The 18,747-nt window shown below is 41.2% G+C and overlaps 1 protein-coding gene across 9 annotated transcripts in view; it reads left to right on the forward strand.

The window, feature by feature from the left end:
- Window positions 1-18,141, forward strand: part of scn8ab (sodium channel, voltage gated, type VIII, alpha subunit b) — a 44,037-nt gene extending 25,896 nt beyond the window's left edge. For 6 of the 9 annotated variants that reach the window (XM_034586208.1, XM_034586212.1, XM_034586207.1 and 3 more), the window contains exons 13-28: window positions 226-358; window positions 1,081-1,319; window positions 2,740-2,913; window positions 3,527-3,883; window positions 4,139-4,312; window positions 4,449-4,742; window positions 6,066-6,180; window positions 6,864-7,018; window positions 7,928-8,101; window positions 11,196-11,318; window positions 13,413-13,697; window positions 13,783-13,836; window positions 13,925-14,062; window positions 14,517-14,621; window positions 14,738-15,008; window positions 15,840-18,141. In XM_034586208.1, coding sequence (XP_034442099.1) covers window positions 226-358; window positions 1,081-1,319; window positions 2,740-2,913; window positions 3,527-3,883; window positions 4,139-4,312; window positions 4,449-4,742; window positions 6,066-6,180; window positions 6,864-7,018; window positions 7,928-8,101; window positions 11,196-11,318; window positions 13,413-13,697; window positions 13,783-13,836; window positions 13,925-14,062; window positions 14,517-14,621; window positions 14,738-15,008; window positions 15,840-17,008 — 3,960 coding nt within the window. In that variant the 3' untranslated portion in view covers window positions 17,009-18,141. The remainder of the gene's footprint in view (window positions 1-225; window positions 359-1,080; window positions 1,320-2,739; window positions 2,914-3,526; window positions 3,884-4,138; window positions 4,313-4,448; window positions 4,743-6,065; window positions 6,181-6,863; window positions 7,019-7,927; window positions 8,102-11,195; window positions 11,319-13,412; window positions 13,698-13,782; window positions 13,837-13,924; window positions 14,063-14,516; window positions 14,622-14,737; window positions 15,009-15,839) is intronic. The other 3 variants (XM_034586214.1, XM_034586213.1, XM_034586215.1) reach the window with 1 other exon arrangement.
- Window positions 18,142-18,747: the final 606 nt, after the last annotated feature.

Below are 18,747 nucleotides of genomic sequence, written 5' to 3' on the forward strand. Positions count from 1 at the left end.
TGAGAATTTGCAGTATGAGGTTGAAACGTTTCACATAATTTAGAGGTAAAATAGATGAGATAATCTGATATGAAGAGCTGTTTATCATACAAGGTTTTTTATTTTCTGAGTAAACCAAGGGCATTATTTATCATTTAGAAACCCTGCGAGCATGAGTTTAATGCGTGTTTGTTTATTTATGTGAGTACTATCTCTGACTGACATCATGTCTTTCTCTGAGTACAGACTACAGACGTGGAGATTAAGAAGAAGCAATCTGGCTCTCTCATGGTCTCTGTGGATCAGCTCAACTCCTCGTTCAAAGGAAAGGACCGGGCCAACAGTCAGATGAGCGTGGTCACCAACACACTATTAGAGGGTACTTACAGAACACATGTTTTCCTTTTCTTCTTCAAATCAGCTGACTGACATGAACAAACTCTCAGCTTTTGTCTGCTTCTTGTTGGTTGATTTATACAAGTTGTATTTATTTTTTAGAGTTATTGCAGCTCAGTCAAGCTGAGGTTTAGAGAACACAGTACTTCTAACTGTAAATACTGACATTTTCTTTATGCAGACAAGACATCCGGATACAGATCGTGTCTGCTACTCACTAGAAAACTTAGGGAGTAAACTAGACACATCTAGAATAGCCCTCAGTGAGTGCATACCTCCACAAAGGTCCAATGGTCCCCTTTTGAAACCACATTTAAATTCACGGGATTCAGATTTTTATTTGGATCAAATTGTATAAATTCATAAATATCAGTGATTTTTTTTTCATATCAAATCAAGATTAAGATGAAATATTCTCGACGAAATCAATGAAAATGTCTAAAGACACGCTATCTCACAATGTTAAAGATCCGTCCCCTGATCTGCACACAAATTTAATGGGTTTGATCCTCCAAGTTTCCGTCGCGTAGTTTTTGTGTAAACAAAGCAACCAACAATCAGACAGGGGGGAAAACATGACCTCCTTGGTGGAGGTAAAAAAACTGGGAAAATATTTTTGCTTTTGTTACTGTAGAGACTTACTCGAATCGTTTTTTGGTTTTCTCATTCATTTTGGTTTCCTTTCTTCTTCATCTCCTCCTGCAGAGTTGGAGGAGTCTCAGAGGAAGTGTCCTCCCTGTTGGTACAAGTTCGCCAACGTCTTCCTCATCTGGGAGTGCTTTCCCATGTGGCTGAAGATCAAGCACATTGTCTACTTGATTGTCATGGACCCATTTGTGGACCTCGCCATCACCATCTGCATTGTCCTCAATACCCTCTTCATGGCCATGGAGCACTACCCCATGACTGAACAATTTGAGGGGGTTCTGTCCGTTGGTAACCTGGTGAGAATCCAAAGCTCCTGTTTTGTCGCTCACTGCACCACTGCTGTTGTTTTCGTAAACTTTCATGCCTTGAAGCTCATCATCTCTCTCAGGAGTTACAGAGGCATTGCAGGTTCAGTTAGCCCCACCTACATAACCTCAAACCAATACATCAATGCATCATTTGGTATGTGCACTTAAGTATACGCACACATAGTGGATATAGGACTCTGATGGGGTCTCATTAAAGATTTAGTTCCATTTTAATGCAGCCAGCCAGCCTGCGCCCCAAACTCCCATCGCCCCTACTCAGGTCACTCTGCTGCTTCCGTTGCATCCCGCTTACCTCAACTCGACTCAACTCTTTCCAAATGATGAACACACGCGCGCACAAAAACATAGCAGTGATGATAATCAGGTTTGTCACTGACTGCACAGGACTGTTTTGGCGAAGTACATATTAACCAGATGTACAGCGGCTGTTTAGCTCCACCCTCACTGTCACACATCAGTGTAGCACAGCTGCCTGAGGTCAGCAGTATTGGCCCAGTGTCAGTGCTGAGACAGGAAATGAGATCACTGATATTGGCATGCAGTCAGGGGTGAAACAGGAACTGAAGTCAGAGGAATGATTAGGTGGACAATATGGGAAACGATCACAGCACGACAGCTCCATACAAGCTCTGCTGGAACACGGTGCCATTGCTCTGTGACCTTGCCCTGTCAAAGGAGCTTTCAGTCAAATCTTTTGTCCTTAATCAGTACTACATCAAACAAAATGCAACGTAAGCAAACTGCTTTTTGCAATTCCTCCTTTAGAATCAAATTTTTTTTTTAATTCTCAGGTTCCTCTATGTTTGCCTTTAGGGCCATTATGCCAGTATTATTGGAAATCTTTACAATAATTTGAAGCATAAAAAGACTTTTGGTCAGATACTGTTACTGTCTAGTAGCAATAACGAATCCCAAATCCCAACATTATCACATTGTTTTAGATACTTTGTTCTGGTACACTGTCTCTGGGGCTGGAATAATATGATAGGCCTGCAGGGTGGTCCACACTGGGTGTACTAGGGGCATGAGAAGGGGCTGGAAATTGTGCCTAGGTCCACATGCAGGGATGATGGGGAGTGGGTTATTTGCATGCCTCCTGCCTTCCTTGGATGTGGTCGCCGTTTCTAAGACACCCTCTCTAGAAACTGACCCTTGTTACCTGTGGTCACCATGGTCGGCACAAAATGTTCCATTGAAAGTTGGTGGGGTAGAAATTCAAGTGAGATGTCGCCACCGCGAGGGCCAGCAACTGGCTCAAGTTTATATTTAGTCACATAATTTCCTTAGATGTTTAATTACATTGAATTGTGTGGGGAAATAGTAAATTAAATCCCAAATTTGTGAAGATCCATTAAAACTCAATGGGAACTTCTGTGTGGGTCTACAGGTTTTCACAGGCATTTTTGCTGGCGAGATGTTTGCCAAACTGGTTGCCATGGATCCCTACTACTACTTTCAAGAAGGCTGGAACTGCTTTGATGGCTTCATCGTGACTCTGAGTTTAGTGGAGCTAGGTCTGGCGGATGTGGAAGGTCTGTCAGTGCTCCGATCCTTCCGATTGGTAAGTGAGAAAGCTAAGAGACAGAATGTTAACATCAGATTACCTGTTATGTCCGTTATGCACAGGTCATATAATTGATGAGAAATGAAAGCCTCGGCTTAAAAACATTTTTTTTGCATGATGCTGCATCGTGTATATTATATTGTATATATATATTTCTGTGGAAGAGCTCCCATAACATGTTAACCATCATGAGATTTTTTTGTTTATTCAGTATTTCCCATTAATTATCTAGAATCTTGTGGCCCGCCATGTTCTAATTTGACCTGCCACAGTTTCATAGTGAACCAAAACGTTTTTTTACACTTCTCATAGTAACATAAGAGATTTTTAACTTGGTGCTTTTCTCCGATTGTAAAAATTCCTGGACCTTTTGTCGGGATCTGTGGCAAAATGTAATGTTTTCTCTCCTGGCCCATGTCCCATCCTCCTACTAAGTCCCATGGAAATCCCCCAAAATACAAACAAATATATAGACAGAGGGAAAAACATAACCTCCTTGTCAGAGATGCTGAAATCAAAGCATTTTGAGGCAATTCATAGTCACATCATTTTTGTCACTTTTCTAATATGAATAACTTTGTAATACTCATGTTTCCTATTTCTGTCATAGTTACGAGTGTTCAAATTGGCCAAATCGTGGCCCACCCTCAACATGCTCATCAAGATCATCGGTAACTCTGTGGGAGCTCTGGGTAATCTGACCCTGGTGCTGGCCATCATCGTCTTCATCTTCGCCGTGGTGGGCATGCAGCTCTTTGGAAAAAGTTACAAGGACTGTGTGTGTAAGATCGCGGAGGACTGTAAGCTGCCTCGCTGGCACATGCATGACTTCTTCCACTCCTTCCTGATTGTGTTCAGAGTGTTGTGTGGCGAGTGGATTGAGACCATGTGGGACTGTATGGAGGTGGCAGGACAGACCATGTGTCTCACTGTCTTCATGATGGTCATGGTCATCGGAAACCTGGTGGTAAGAAAAGACAAATATTTCCCAGATAAAATACTAGTAAATTATAGTGTCCCAATTGTGAACCATCTATTTACAGCAATGGCTTTATATGAAGATGGACGACAGGGCCGACTTCCTCCCTTTGTACAAAAATGAAGCTAAAATGTCTTGGATACGGGTGGCGATCGAGTCGCTTTGGCTTTACTTTTGGAGAGCTGTCATGTCGTCCATCTTTAAACTGCGAGTGTTTCAGCTTGTTTGGTGGTTTTCCCCAAGGTACTGAACCTGTTCCTGGCCTTGCTGCTGAGTTCATTCAGTGCCGACAACCTCGCCGCAACAGATGATGATGGGGAGCCCAACAACCTCCAGCTCGCAGTCGCCCGCATTAAGATAGGGATTGCCTGGTTCAAGGTCAACATGCGAGTCTTTGTGGCCACAGTGCTTAAGAAGGTACGATTTAAGTAAACATCTTTATGAATAATTCTGTTTTAAAAAAAACTTGTCAAGCAAACGTGTCTTTATCAGATAGTGTAGCTCTGTGATGACATTCATGTTTTCTAATAGCCTTTTTTTGTTCACACTACAGCCTATAGAGGACGAACAGAAGCCTCTGGATGATATGTATGAAAAGAAGCTAAACTGCATCGCAAACCACACGGTGGACATCAACCGTGAACTGGACTATGCCAAAAACGGCAATGGCACCACCAGCGGCATTGGAAGCAGCGTGGGGAAGTATATGATTGATGAGGACTTCATGTCCTTCATCCATAACCCCAACCTTACTGTTTGTGTTCCCATCGCGGTCGGGGAGTCAGACTTTGAAAATCTGAATACAGAAGACTTCAGCAGTGAATCAGACGTGGAGAACAGCAAAGATGTGAGTAGAAGGACTGGATGGAAGAGTGTGAGAATGGAGGAGAGACGGCAGCAGCGATGTCCTTACTTTAGTGTGGAAGAAGATTGTGAAGTAGGTTGTTTGGACATTGTTTATAGGAGATCTCAGGCAATTCAGAGATACGACAGACCTGTGGTAATTTAAACATTAAGCTTCAAAATCTGTTTAAAAGTATTAGTGTTGATTATTGAGAGGTTCACAACATCTCCAACCCCCATGTAAACCATTCCCTAGCCTCAATCCGCTGCTGCCACTCTGAAAACATTCAGTTTACTTGACATTTCAGGACATCCACTTAGACATGACAGCTATAACACTTCTGCAAAGTGCTGACCCTGCAGACAGACAGAAACAAAAAGGCTGTCCCAATGAGAGAAACATGTTGTTCGCTGTACAGTATGAATGTAGGAGAAGGGTTAGCCAGACGCAGAAGCCTGAAGAAGCGTGGGTCACCTTGACCTGGTTTTTAGTAGGAAGAAAGGGGATGAAGCAGCAGCAGCTTCACGACTGTAACTGCACCAGGTTCATACTCCACTGGGCTCTCTCAACCAACCACAACACTTTCCCCCCTGCACCACAGCCAGCCATGGGCTCTACTGCAGGGAGCAGACACAGACAGAGCTGCTAACAGCCAATCAGAGAAGCAGGGATCCATCTGGTCTGGTTGAGAGAAAGAGAAAAGAGGGGGAGAGGAAGAGAGTGCAGTCCTTTGCTGACGACTTAAGATTACAAAGTGCAGTATCATTCTCGAGTGAATTGAGTTGGCTGAGTTTCTCAGTGTGTGTGTGTGTGTGTGTGTGTGTGTGTGTGTGTGTGTGTGTGTGTGTGTGTGTGTGTGTGTGTGTGTGTGTGTGTGTGTGTGTGTGTGTGTGTACTAAATGTGTATACTTAATTACAACAACACTGCTAAGGTTTTTGCTGGTGTTTCACTAGTCTGCCCTGAGTCACCTTGACCTATCGTAAAGATATGACTTGATTTATTGGTACAGCACATACATGCATTTGTGTCAATACCAAATAATCTATATTTTTTAGATGATCATCATTACCAGTGTAATTAACTACTGGCAAGTTTAATTAATTCCTTGTGAATCTTTTCATAGCTCCGCAGAGGAGGCAGAGGGAGAATTAGCTGCACTACATGGCTGCAACATACCTGGAGCAATAAATCATGTCATGCATATAAACCCAAAGGGGAATTCATTTAATGGCTGCAGTGGAACTGTGCCACATCCGTGTGGTATGGGCAAGGAAACATTGAGGAGGCTGGACTGATCTCTGTGCTCCCCTTGTTTGTCTTAGATGGATGACACCAGTTCGTCTGAGGGCAGCACAATAGACATCAAGCCTGACGTGGAGGAGGTGGCGGTCGTGGAGGTGGTAGAGGAGTACCTTGACCCGGACGCCTGCTGGACAGATGGTAGGCGGTGTTTATTACCTGACTTCCTGGTAGACAATAACAATGATTACACAGATGTTGTTATTAATAGTGTATGTACATTACTATATTAAAGCTGCAGTAGGTGGGATCACTAGAAAAACAGTTTAGTCTCTCCCCCAGGATGCTAATGTTTGGGATGGAGGCTCTGTGTGCTTAGCCCCTCCCATCAAACGAGCACGGGCAGATGCAGCTGCAGACGCTTCATACGAGCACAGAGGGTCCACGCATGTTTGATGGCGTTCGTTGTCAGATTCTTTTTGGGATATTTAAATCTTCCCTTTTTTTGGTTGCTTTGCAGTGAAGGCAGTTGTTGCCAAGTACATTTCCTTTAGGACTCTCCGTCATGGATTTAGGACAGGCTTACCACCAAAGGGACGTGCACGTGGAGCTGCCTAGTAGAACAGCCAATAGCAGTGTCGTCTCTCTGAACTGCCCTGTGATTGGTCAAAGTCTCCCATCCCGGGCCAGATTTCCCCAAGGCAGGAAACAGAGTCTGGAGGAAGTGCAGTGGTCTAGTTTTCTCCCAGATCACTTGATTTAAAATAAGCTTTACAGTACAATAATGATAAAAAAAATGCGTGACTTATCCCAGGTTTAAGGCCACTGAGATACATTGTGTTTATTGGTCTCTATCAACAGTCTTGTTTTTATTTGTCACGTAGAATGTGTGGCCAAATACAAGTGCTGTGATGTCCCCATCACTTTCGGCTGGGGGAAACACTGGTGGTTCCTGAGAAAGACCTGCTACCTGATCGTAGAACACAACTGGTTCGAAACCCTCATCATCTTCATGATCCTGCTCAGCAGCGGCGCATTGGTAAGAGTTCACATAGACACGCTTAAATGCACATGTTCATAAACATCATACCACTTCCAATTGTTATCATGACGCACACACAAAGATACACAGTGATGTGCCCTATCTCAATAAATGTCAGAGATGTGAAGAACAAGTGAGGGGGAAATTAACATGATAATTAAAACAACAGTGGGTCATTCATTTAGAGACAGTGATTCTCATTTCCTTATAAGGATGTGAGCAAGCAAGATCACCTCCTGCTTCTCTTCTGCTGCTTCTCTTGATATGATTGTTGCTAATGGACAGCAAAGTGCTGTAATGCACCAACCTTTCAACCGGCAGAATCCAGCTTAGGTTTGCAGCTTTCTGGAGGGGAAAGGCCTGTGGCCAAATCAAAAACACTTATGTGCTGAGGAACAGATACAGACAATACAACAAAAGAAGAGAGGTTGCAGTTTGACTTGGTGAAAAATTACCTTTATCAACCAGTTTTGCGTTTCTCATTCTCAAATAAAAACCCACACAGGTGAAAAATAGTAAAACAATAAAAAAAAAACCAATAAAAATGATCAAAAAGTCTGCCATTCTTTATATAAATTATAGACAATATATAAAGATGGACGATGGGTCTCCACTTCCTCTCTCTGTCCTGAAATTAAGCCAAAATATACCGGCTATGAATGCTGCCATCTTGAGCATTTGGAGTCTGTGCAGTAGCAATCGGGGGGGGGGGTGGAGCCAAGGTGGCGAGGTGGAGCCAATAGAAACGCTCAACCAATCTAATTTAAACCTAACTTAGTGGAAAAATGTGTGAAGTGTGACTGGCCTCATTTATTTGTTCACATATTTCCAAGATCAACATGTGTAATGTGTCAGTCATGAAGTCGTAAGTCATCATCTGTGTGCTGCTTCTCTGCTGCTCTGTAGGCCTTCGAGGACGTGTACATCGAGCAGAGGAAGACGGTCAAAATCATTCTGGAGTACGCTGATCGTGTTTTCACCTACATCTTCATTCTGGAGATGTTGCTCAAATGGGTGGCCTACGGCTTTGTCAAGTACTTCACTAATGCCTGGTGTTGGTTGGACTTCTTCATTGTGGATGTAAGTACATTTGCACATCGTTTTGTTTTATACCCAATGTTGTAATAATGTCATTTCACACGGTTTAACTTCTCATGATGATATTTTTAGACATTAAAGGAACCCATGGATCCGAGAGATCAACCTCACTGGTCAACTCAAACATTAAATAGGATCGATGAACTTTCTCTAAGCAACAAAAGTATTCTTTACATTCATGTTATACAAAATTCTAATAATATCCTTTTATCACAATGATGGCCCTTACACTTTGAATACTGTTTATTGTATTATACTGAATTCAGAGTAAGAGTTCGACTGAGAAAATGAAGATGAATCTTTTTCTTCAAACTGCAGAAAATGATCAAAATGTGCTGTTTCTTAAAGTCATGGTTTATTTCTTGACATAAACCTAGGGTGTACTTTTCACTAGTTATTGAGTAAATAATATATTTTCAATTTATCTTGTGTAACGAAACAGTAATGGGTGACAGCTTGAGAGACACATGTGATTTATTGTGTGTGAAATCCAGGCTTTGCTGTAGTGCATTGGGGACCACATTCAGCCTGCAAAGGGCTGCAGCTTTAAATGCTACCGTTTGAAAATGGAGGAGCTCAGCATTGGTATCCATAAGATACACCAGTGTGTTCAGAAATATAGACTGTGAAGCTGTGCATTTAACGTGATATTACAAGGGAAGGGGGCTGTGTTTTCCTCACAGCGCCTTGCATCATTGTTCTGGTATGCAAATGAATCAGAACATTTTCCTTGTTGTCTGAACTTTCTATATAGTCCCCTAACCCTGCTTCTTTGCATTCCTGTAATTGATGATGTGTTTTATATTGTGTCTTGGTTTCATTTTCTGGTTTAAGTCATTCAATAACCACCAGTTTTGTGTGAGGTGCTAATTTGTCCACGTTTCAATATTAATATTCTTACCATGTGACACTGGCACATAATGTCACATGATGAGGATCTATCCATTTATGATGTGCTCCTGTTGTTTATTTAACTTATCTTCGGGCTTACACCCACAATCGGTGGTATTTGGGAGTTATCAAGTGTCTACTTGTGTAATGAATCTCTGGTTGCTGTCCTAGACCCCAAGTGCTCATTAATACCACAAGCATGTGAACGATCATTAGAGCTTACTGGGACATGCTCACCGTTGTTCATGACTCAATCGAGCTCAGATGCTTTGTTGATTTTATTTCATTTTCATCTAATGGAACAAATATGTTGAAGCAACTATACATTCATCCATCATCGACTGTATACTGCTTACCAGTTGAGGGTGATGGGGAGCTGGAGCCAAACCCAGCTGACATTGGGCGAGAAGCAGGAAACACCCTGGGCAGATCATCAGCCCATGTAGGAGCAACCAAATATTTATAATTAAATATTTACTCTTTGTACAATGTCAGGCAATATATTTGTAATAATAAGTCCCATTAAGAAAGATATATATTTTACCAGATAACTTGGTAATAACATTCTGCCATGATTGTGACATTTTTGAAAGAGAATAATGAAAATTGGCTGTTGTCACTGGATCCAGCACGTCCCAAACTTAGATTGTGATCATTACTTATTTCGATTCTAAAAGAGTCTTATAGGTGCATTATGATGGTGGATGCGGATCGTGGTGGATCCTGATCAGGATGGCAGCTGTTCGTGGTGGCAGCTGATCCTGGACTATGATTACAACAAGACTACTTGATATACAATATGCCTACTCACATATTCTTCCAATACTGACAATAACTCCTCAATTCATTTGTCATTGCTGCTACCTTCATCTCTATCAGACATTTTTCTAATGTATAAATAATTAAACAGGCACACACTTCTCCATTATGTTACAAACTGTTTTTTCTAATCAATGTTGTAGATATTGTTATTTTCTTGATGCATTCAATTTCACACGGCATCTATTGCACTTCTGTCCGTCCTGGGAGAGGGATCCCTCACATGATGTTCACCTGCATTTGCGTATGTGGCCCTTACCTGACTTTGTTGGGGGCGTGCCAGACATTGACATTGACATTGTCAGTAGTCCGGCCGTTACCTCCATATTATTGCAAAGTGTTTCAATAGATTCAGGAACAGTGTTTGCAGATCTCTTACATAAACAAAAACCCTTTTAACTCATTAGAGGAAGGAAAGAGGAAAACTGGAATAACATCATATGTCTCCTTATATTCCCCAGGCGTGTAGTTTGGTTGTATGCTGCCTATTTCATAGATATAACATGTGAAGACAGAAGTTCTCCAGATTATGAGGCTGGACCCAGTGCCTACTAATTCTCCAGTAGAAACCCTCACATAAAAGCCGGTATATTCTGAAGTGGCCCATGTGTTGTGAAGATGACTTATCCCTAGTTCCATGCAAACCTCTACACTAACAATGACCTGTCCTCTCTCTCACAGCAGGTGCCTCTAACTGTGTCTCTCTTTAAGTTAAGAGAGACGTTGTGCAGCTGTTGGGGGGTCGACGGAAGGGTCGGTGTTTAAGGGTCCAGGGTAAGGTTTGTGTGCTGTGTTGGGACTCCTACTTTCACAGGTTATCCTTTCTCTTCTAACCCTGAAAGTTGTCCTCAACCTTCTGCGTTCTTCTCTCCCCCACCCTCCTTCTATGAGTATACGGTGCTCTCTGGTGTGGAAACTGTACTGTTGTGTACTGTGTACTTTGTGTATATTATTGTGTCACCTTGATTTAGTGTTTGTGAATACATCTCTCCTCTGATTTTTTCCCCTTCGTTTTGACTCTTTATCTTCTCTCCCTTTCACTGTGTCAACCACAAGTTTCTTTCCAGGTGTGCTCACTGTGCTGTTAAAGCTGGTTGTCACCCCAGACTGGCTTGCCAAACTAAACCAAACGCAAACATAAGCAAACGAACACACTGAAAAAGAACCCCCGTTTACCCTCATGTTATATAGACACTTACTTGCACATAGAAACTATATATATATGGATGTATATCTGTTTATAACCATTCAGCCATCCTTACAGTATATATAGGGTCCATCTTTCTCTCTATATTTCCTATAACTATGTGGCTCCTCTCTTCTTTTGCCTCTGTCTTTCCCACTCCTTCTGTCCCTATCTGTGTAGGTGTCTATAGTCAGCCTTATAGCTAATGCGTTGGGCTACTCCGATCTAGGCCCGATTAAATCACTAAGGACACTGAGGGCCTTGAGACCCCTCAGGGCCCTGTCACGTTTTGAAGGGATGAGGGTAAGACATAAGATACCAGGCAGCTGGTCCTTCTGCATGCCGATTAAATAAAAGCATCAACGCATGCTAGAGATGGCAATTCAGAAATTCCTTGAACACGTCTCCTGAGGGGACTTTCTTTTGTTTGAGGTAACCCCCCTTTTATCGAAGAGAAGCTTTTTGCATGGATGCAGATCATCTCAGATGGTCCTTAATACATCTGATTTGATTTATCACATTTCATTTTCACATGTTTTAAATTTAGTGCTATTTAAAAAAAAAAATTGCAATGAGCTTTGCATTAAAACTAGCAACAAAACATCCTTATGAAAGACTGGACCACAATAGGGATTTTGACCTGAATAATGCAACACATTATGATAAACACTCAGCTCTGAAATGTTCAAAATCAGCTGAGAGAACAATAAGAGGTTGATATGAATAATCACAGAGTTAATGTAGTTAATGTTATTCATGCAATCTGAGCATGCAAACCAATACCTGTTTCTGAGCTACAGAGCCACCCAGACGTCATATGAAGGGCAAATAAATTGGCTAGGTGCACATTTGTCCCTGAAATGGTGCACACTAATTTGTTAAACAGTTTTATATTGCGCACACAATTGATTCATCTGTCCTTAATTGTGTGTAACAGTTTCCGCATCAATAGCTCTGATAACATGTGACCCCCGGAGGGCTCTGTGCAGCATGAGAAAGCTGTCATTTTCTTTGGGGTTCTTCTGATCATCAGTTTAATGTGTGATTGGTTGGATCAGCCTCTGGTTGTTGCTGGGCAGAAGAAAAACTTTTGTCCGTGTGTAGGCTCGGCATCCTCTTACTGTCGCTCTGCCTCAAGTGTCCTGTTATCTGATCTTATCACAGTTTGGCTTTGGCATTGTCACACTGGAAGATCGACAAACTTCTGGTTGCATACCCCCCCTCCCTCGCCATCCCTGCTCACCACTCCCCAGTGAATTTCATCGCCATGATTGTCATGATCACCATTTTGCAGTTTTTTGCAATTATTTATTTATTCATAGAATGTTATGATATTAAGCAGAACACTAGAATGAACCGAATGTCTTGATGTTTGCCTATCCAGTGTCCTTTTGGTTTATTTGGCTTTGTGTTATCATGTGTGTTGGTAAATGCACATTCATACAGTGACCTCCTGAAGTTGTGTCTTCTCCAACATAGCCAAGCTGCTTTGGTGCAGTATAGTTGTATAGTCGCACTCATATTCCTTTATACATTTCTAACACTGCACAATGTAATCCTGTGTCAGTAACACACAGTCATTGTTTAGAGTTTCTTAACAGCATGTGGTTTTCTTTGCATTGAATTAAAAAAAATTGAAATTATTATATTCGCAAATCCAACTCGACATAAATACACAGAGTGATTAGCTGCTGACATGTTGGAACATATAGTGTTATACATGAATAATACAATCTGGAAATCTAGATAAATAATATGATTCTAAGGAGGTGTAACAATAAGTCATGCCACAGTACAATACAATATATTGGTATGCATATGGAGCTGAAAATGGATTGCATATATTGTATGACAAAATGCCAGAGGGTGCGGTTACATCTCATGTCATATAGCTATAACTAGTATTGTCCTACACCAGCACCTAAAAGTGAAGACATTTAAATCTGGCATCTTGCTAACTTAGGTGGAGAATTTTAGTCCAATCAAATTCAGGCTTTTGCTCAGACCTCCGTCTAAGTATGCTGTTCTTTTTCTCTTTTATTTTTCAGTTAAGTTTTGTGTAGATAATAGTGCAATTGTAAAAAAAAAAAAAATTCATTATTTATCATTTCTGTTAATCACTAATTTCACCAAAATGTAAGAGAAAAAAAGATTTATTTACATTCTTATCAGGCAAAACATATATTTGAGTTATCGGAACTATGAGCTGAAAGTATTGTTACACCCCCTGCTATTATTGTTTTGGGCTTCAGAAAACACAGCTACCGTTTTTTTTTATGGAGGAAAAGAATGTGCATTTCTGTATATGTGTGTGTGTGTCGATGTTTTTATGTGTAAACATCTCCATGTAGCTGCTGTGTGACTGCAGCGGCTGCGTTTCCTTGCTCTCCTCTTCAGGTGGTGGTGAACGCCCTGGTGGGTGCGATCCCCTCTATCATGAACGTGCTGCTGGTGTGTCTCATCTTCTGGCTCATCTTTAGCATCATGGGCGTCAACCTGTTCGCTGGGAAGTATTACTTCTGTTTCAATGACACGGAAGAGGCGTACTTCCACCCCAATGACGTTAACAACAAATCGGAGTGTCTTGCCCTCATTAGCGCAAACAACACGGAAGTCAGATGGAAAAACGTCAAGATCAATTTCGACAATGTGGGTGCTGGATACCTGGCGCTCCTGCAAGTGGTGAGAAACGTTTGCTTGACACGTCTCATTTGTTTCTGTCTGGCTTAATCAGTTCGCTCACACAATGTTTCTGCACACTTTACAGGCAACATTCAAAGGCTGGATGGACATTATGTACGCAGCAATAGATTCTAGAAAGGTACCATTTTTATAGTTTTTAAGTCTGACTTCCGCATCAACGTGCAGGAGCGTTTCTTGCATATTTTCACGTTTTTAACGCTTCACAGGTGGGGGACCAGCCCCTCTACGAGGACAACTTATACATGTACATCTACTTTGTCATCTTCATCATCTTCGGCTCGTTCTTCACACTGAACCTCTTCATTGGTGTCATCATTGACAACTTCAACCAGCAAAAGAAAAAGATAAGATTTATTTATTTTACTATTCTCGGAGCATGCTGCCTTGAAGATGACTTGAGGATTAGTTAGCTGTCAATCACAACGTTTGACCCAAAAATATAAATTAAGACCAAACTTACTGGAAAAATGAACACTTGGACAAACATCGTGTTTAGAACTCACAAATGACAGAAACCATCTTTGAGAAAACCTTCCTTTGACATGGATTTTGACTGTTAAGTTTATTCAATGTCCCCTCCACTAAGATGATTTATGACCTGGAGTGAAGCCATCCACCAGGTGGTGATTGAAAGACTTTGGCTTCACTTTTAGGGAGAGGTCATATTTTCCATCCTTAAACAGTCAATGGTCAGAATGGTCAAATGAGATTTTATGCGAAAAACTATATTTGAATTAGAATTTGAATAAAAGGTTGAAATCCCTGCAGGTTGTAACCAAACTATATTTGTCCCTTTACTTTGGAGGTCAGGATATATTCATGACAGAAGAGCAGAAGAAATACTACAATGCCATGAAGAAACTAGGGTCAAAGAAACCACAGAAACCGATACCTAGGCCTCAGGTAAATAATTGTTTTGCTCTCTTCAAGCTCACCACCATGCAGGTTTGTAACTGTACATCTCTAAGCAAGAAGAAAAGCGACTCTAAATATCTCTTGCTCCTTCCCTTTCTCCTCAGAACAAAATACAGGGCATGGTGTTTGACTTTGTGACGCAGCAAGTGTTTGACATCTCCATCATGATCCTCATCTGCCTCAACATGGTCACCATGATGGTAGAGACGGACGATCAGTCCGAGGACACTGAGATCGTGCTCTACTGGGTCAACTTCATCTTCATTGTGGTCTTCACAACCGAGTTTGTACTCAAGCTCTTTGCACTGCGTCACTACTACTTCACCAATGGCTGGAACATCTTTGACGTGGTTGTGGTCATCCTTTCAATTGTGGGCAAGTATTCCAAAGGGTTATTTAAGCACGTGAAGCAGTTTGACTGGAAATGGGTCAGATCCTCCTGCCCATATAAACATGTGGAGTGAAGCCAGGCAATCTATTTTGGTGATGTGTTGCTCACAGGGCTGACCCATTACATTTGTAAAATCATCTGTGGGACTGTAAAACAGAAAAAAAAAAAAAGTTAGAGGTTGCATCTCTCGATTAATGGATTATTTCTTTAAAAAGACAAATCGTTAACTTTGTCTCAAGACCACAAAATACAAAAACTCAAGAGCTGGATATAAAATGAGCTGATGAAAGATAAATAGAAATGTAATACAAATTACTTCTACATTTTATGTAATGATTTGAGGTAAAGGAAAAAATGTAACCATATTCAAAGAGTATTTGGACCACTCGTTGCTAATTTGTTAAAAAAATATTTTTCTTCTGTAATATTATAAAACGTTTTTTTTATAAATTATGACTTTATTTTTGGAATATGTCTTCTCAATTACAACTGTATTCTTGTAATATTACAACATCATTCTCAAAATCTCAGGTTTTTTCTTCAATGTGGCTCGAACATTCACTTGTACAATACATTTCTGTCTTCTATTATTTGACATAATTATCTATAGAATATACTGTATAGAAAAGCATAGAATACAAAATACTGAATTATTTTCATTACAGCAGAAAAAAATTGATTTGCTATGAAAACGGTGACCGTGTCCTGATTTCTTAAAAAATGTACACAAACCTAAAACACAAAAGCAGTCAGTGATCACCTAAAGCTTAACCAAACATATGTTGTGTCTCTTTTTTTCTCTCTTTTAACCTCAGGAATGTTTCTGGCCGACATAATCGAGAAGTACTTTGTTTCGCCGACACTGTTCAGAGTGATTCGTCTGGCTCGTATTGGCAGAATCCTGCGTCTTATCAAGGGCGCCAAAGGCATCAGAACTCTTCTGTTTGCCCTCATGATGTCTCTCCCGGCCTTGTTCAACATTGGCCTGCTACTCTTCCTGGTTATGTTTATCTTCTCTATCTTTGGCATGTCCAACTTTGGTTATGTAAGGCACGGAGCTGGAATCGATGACATGTACAACTTCGAGACGTTCGGGAACAGCATGATCATCCTGTTTATGATCACCACATCAGCTGGCTGGGACGGCTTGCTGCTGCCCATTCTGAACTACCCTCCGGACTGCAACCCTAAATTAGAGAATCCTGGTACTCCCGCCACAGGAGACTGTGGGAACCCATCTGTGGGCATCTTCTTCTTTGTTATGTACATTATCATTTCTTTCCTAATTGTGGTCAACATGTACATCGCCATCATCCTGGAGAACTTCAGTGTAGCCACAGAGGAGAGTGCCGACCCACTCAGTGAAGACGACTTTGAGACCTTTTATGAGATTTGGGAGAAGTTCGACCCCGATGCCTCTCAGTTCATCACCTATTCCAAGCTTTCTGACTTTGCCGATGCACTTGAACATCCTTTGCGAGTCCCCAAGCCCAACACCATTGAACTGATCGCCATGGACATGCCGATGGTGAGCGGCGACCGCATCCACTGCCTGGACATCCTGTTCGCCTTCACCAAGCGTGTGCTGGGTGACAGTGGCGAGCTGGACATGTTACGACAGCAAATGGAGGAGCGGTTTGTGGCAGCCAATCCCTCCAAGGTCTCTTACGAGCCCATCACCACCACTCTGAGGCGCAAGCAGGAGGACATGTCCTCCAGAATCATTCAAAGAGCCTACCGCTCCTACCTGGCCAGGCGGGGCTTTATCTGCAAGCGCAAACCAGCCAATAACAAAGTAGAGAATGGCGGAAAGAATGAAGAACAGGAAAAAAAGGAAAGCACCCCTTCCACTGCCTCCCTGCCCTCCTATGATAGTGTAACCAAACCTGACAAAGAAAAACAGGATGACGACAACAACGAGGGCAAGGGAGGGAGGAAAGAGAAGGGAAGAAACCAAAAAGACATCAGGGAATCTAAATGTTAAGAGTATCGGATTAATAATCACAGTAATGACAATACAAATTATAATGATTTAACTTCAAGCAGAGGAAACTCACCTACACAGATGTACAGATTATTTCATTTGCAAGTCAGAAAAAAAAATAATATTCAGTAATTTTGTTTACAGACTTCATTCTTATATCGATGCAGAGGGAAGCCGCTTGGTCAGTTCCAGCTTGAAGACTCTTGAACTTCAGTCAAAACCAAACATAATCAGCATTATGTGTGACATTGTTGTATCTACACTACTGCTCTTAACAAAAAGGGAATGGAAAAACAGACATGGAACACATCTGTTGCTCACTTACCACAGGACTACAGATAAGACTAAGAACTCTACACCAGGAGGTATAGAGCAGGATGAAAAAAAAAACACTAAAGGAGTCCGACGCCTGGATGCAAGTCATGGATTCCTCTGGAAGACGGTGTCATAAAGGAAAAAACAAGGAGGCTGCTCGATTCCGAAGGATTGTTCTCTTAAAGCAGCCGACGAGTGGTTCTGTGTCATTAAGAATGAATTGAATTGTAATAGAGCAGGAAATGACACTCTCTCTCTATAAGAGCAAACAGAGGGATGACTGGTGAGTGAAAGACACAAATGACAGAGAGCGTTTGGACGTACTTTTTTTCTTTCATTAAAGCTAGATATTGTTAATTTGAGCAACAAAAATGCAAACAAGATAAAAAAAAAAGAACAATATTCAACATTTTGCCCATGTCACTTAACTCTTCTACTCATTTTATCTTTGTTATACCCACATAAAAAAAAAAAAACCGAAAAAAAATATACCTTTTTTTTTTACATGGGCTTTCACACCAATTGGTTAAGGGTCTGTTTATTATGGGGTCAACTCGGGCCAAGGGCTTACATTTACTCCGAAAGATTTCCAAACAAATACATAAATAATTGTGCTTGTTCAATGCATAGAAATGACTTGCATGATGGCATGTTTTGATCAGAAATCTTGCATGAATTATCATAGTCCACAAGACACTAATACTCAGACCACAGCGGTGGCTCGACTGTACGATCGAGGCATTGTCAAAATTTGAAAGTTCAGAGATACGAGTAATTTGTTTAACAAAGATATAAGTGATATGGGGGTTGATATAATCGAAAAAGGTTCCGACGATTTATCTCATTACGCAGCACATTTCAGATGACTATGTTTAAACCGTTGCCTCTATAGACAGAAGAATGGTTATACAACACCACCACGGTGGATCGATGGGTGAAATTCAAACAATTATTTGCTGCTCTGGAGATGTTGAGTGTGTACGACGTAGAAGTGGATGTCTGCGTGTTACCATGGGATTTGAAATGTTCGTTCATTTGGACTGAAACGTTTTCAAGGGCGCAACACTTTGCAGCTTATATTTATCATTTCTACGCACCTATGTAATGTTCCATACCATCTGCCTTTAGTTGTGCGTGAGCTGGCATTTTGGGGGTCCGACTGTCGGTTAGAAGTGGTTTTTGGGGTGATTTCACAGGTTTGGCAAACTCCTTCATATTTCTGAGTTTTCTCTATGGTTGAGAAGAGTTCTGATTGTTGTTCAGTTTACATCATTTGATGCCATGTTTTTGAATGTGTGTTCATTTATTTATTTATTTATTTCCCCTGATGTAAATTTCATGCTTTGGTGAACTTATATTTTACAGTTTTCTAAACCACATGTTGAGATGATGCCGAGGGAAGAGGTCTCGGGCTGGAACACGTT

Source organism: Hippoglossus hippoglossus, chromosome 5 (assembly GCF_009819705.1).
Source record: "Hippoglossus hippoglossus isolate fHipHip1 chromosome 5, fHipHip1.pri, whole genome shotgun sequence".
NCBI classification, from domain to species: domain Eukaryota; kingdom Metazoa; phylum Chordata; class Actinopteri; order Pleuronectiformes; family Pleuronectidae; genus Hippoglossus; species Hippoglossus hippoglossus.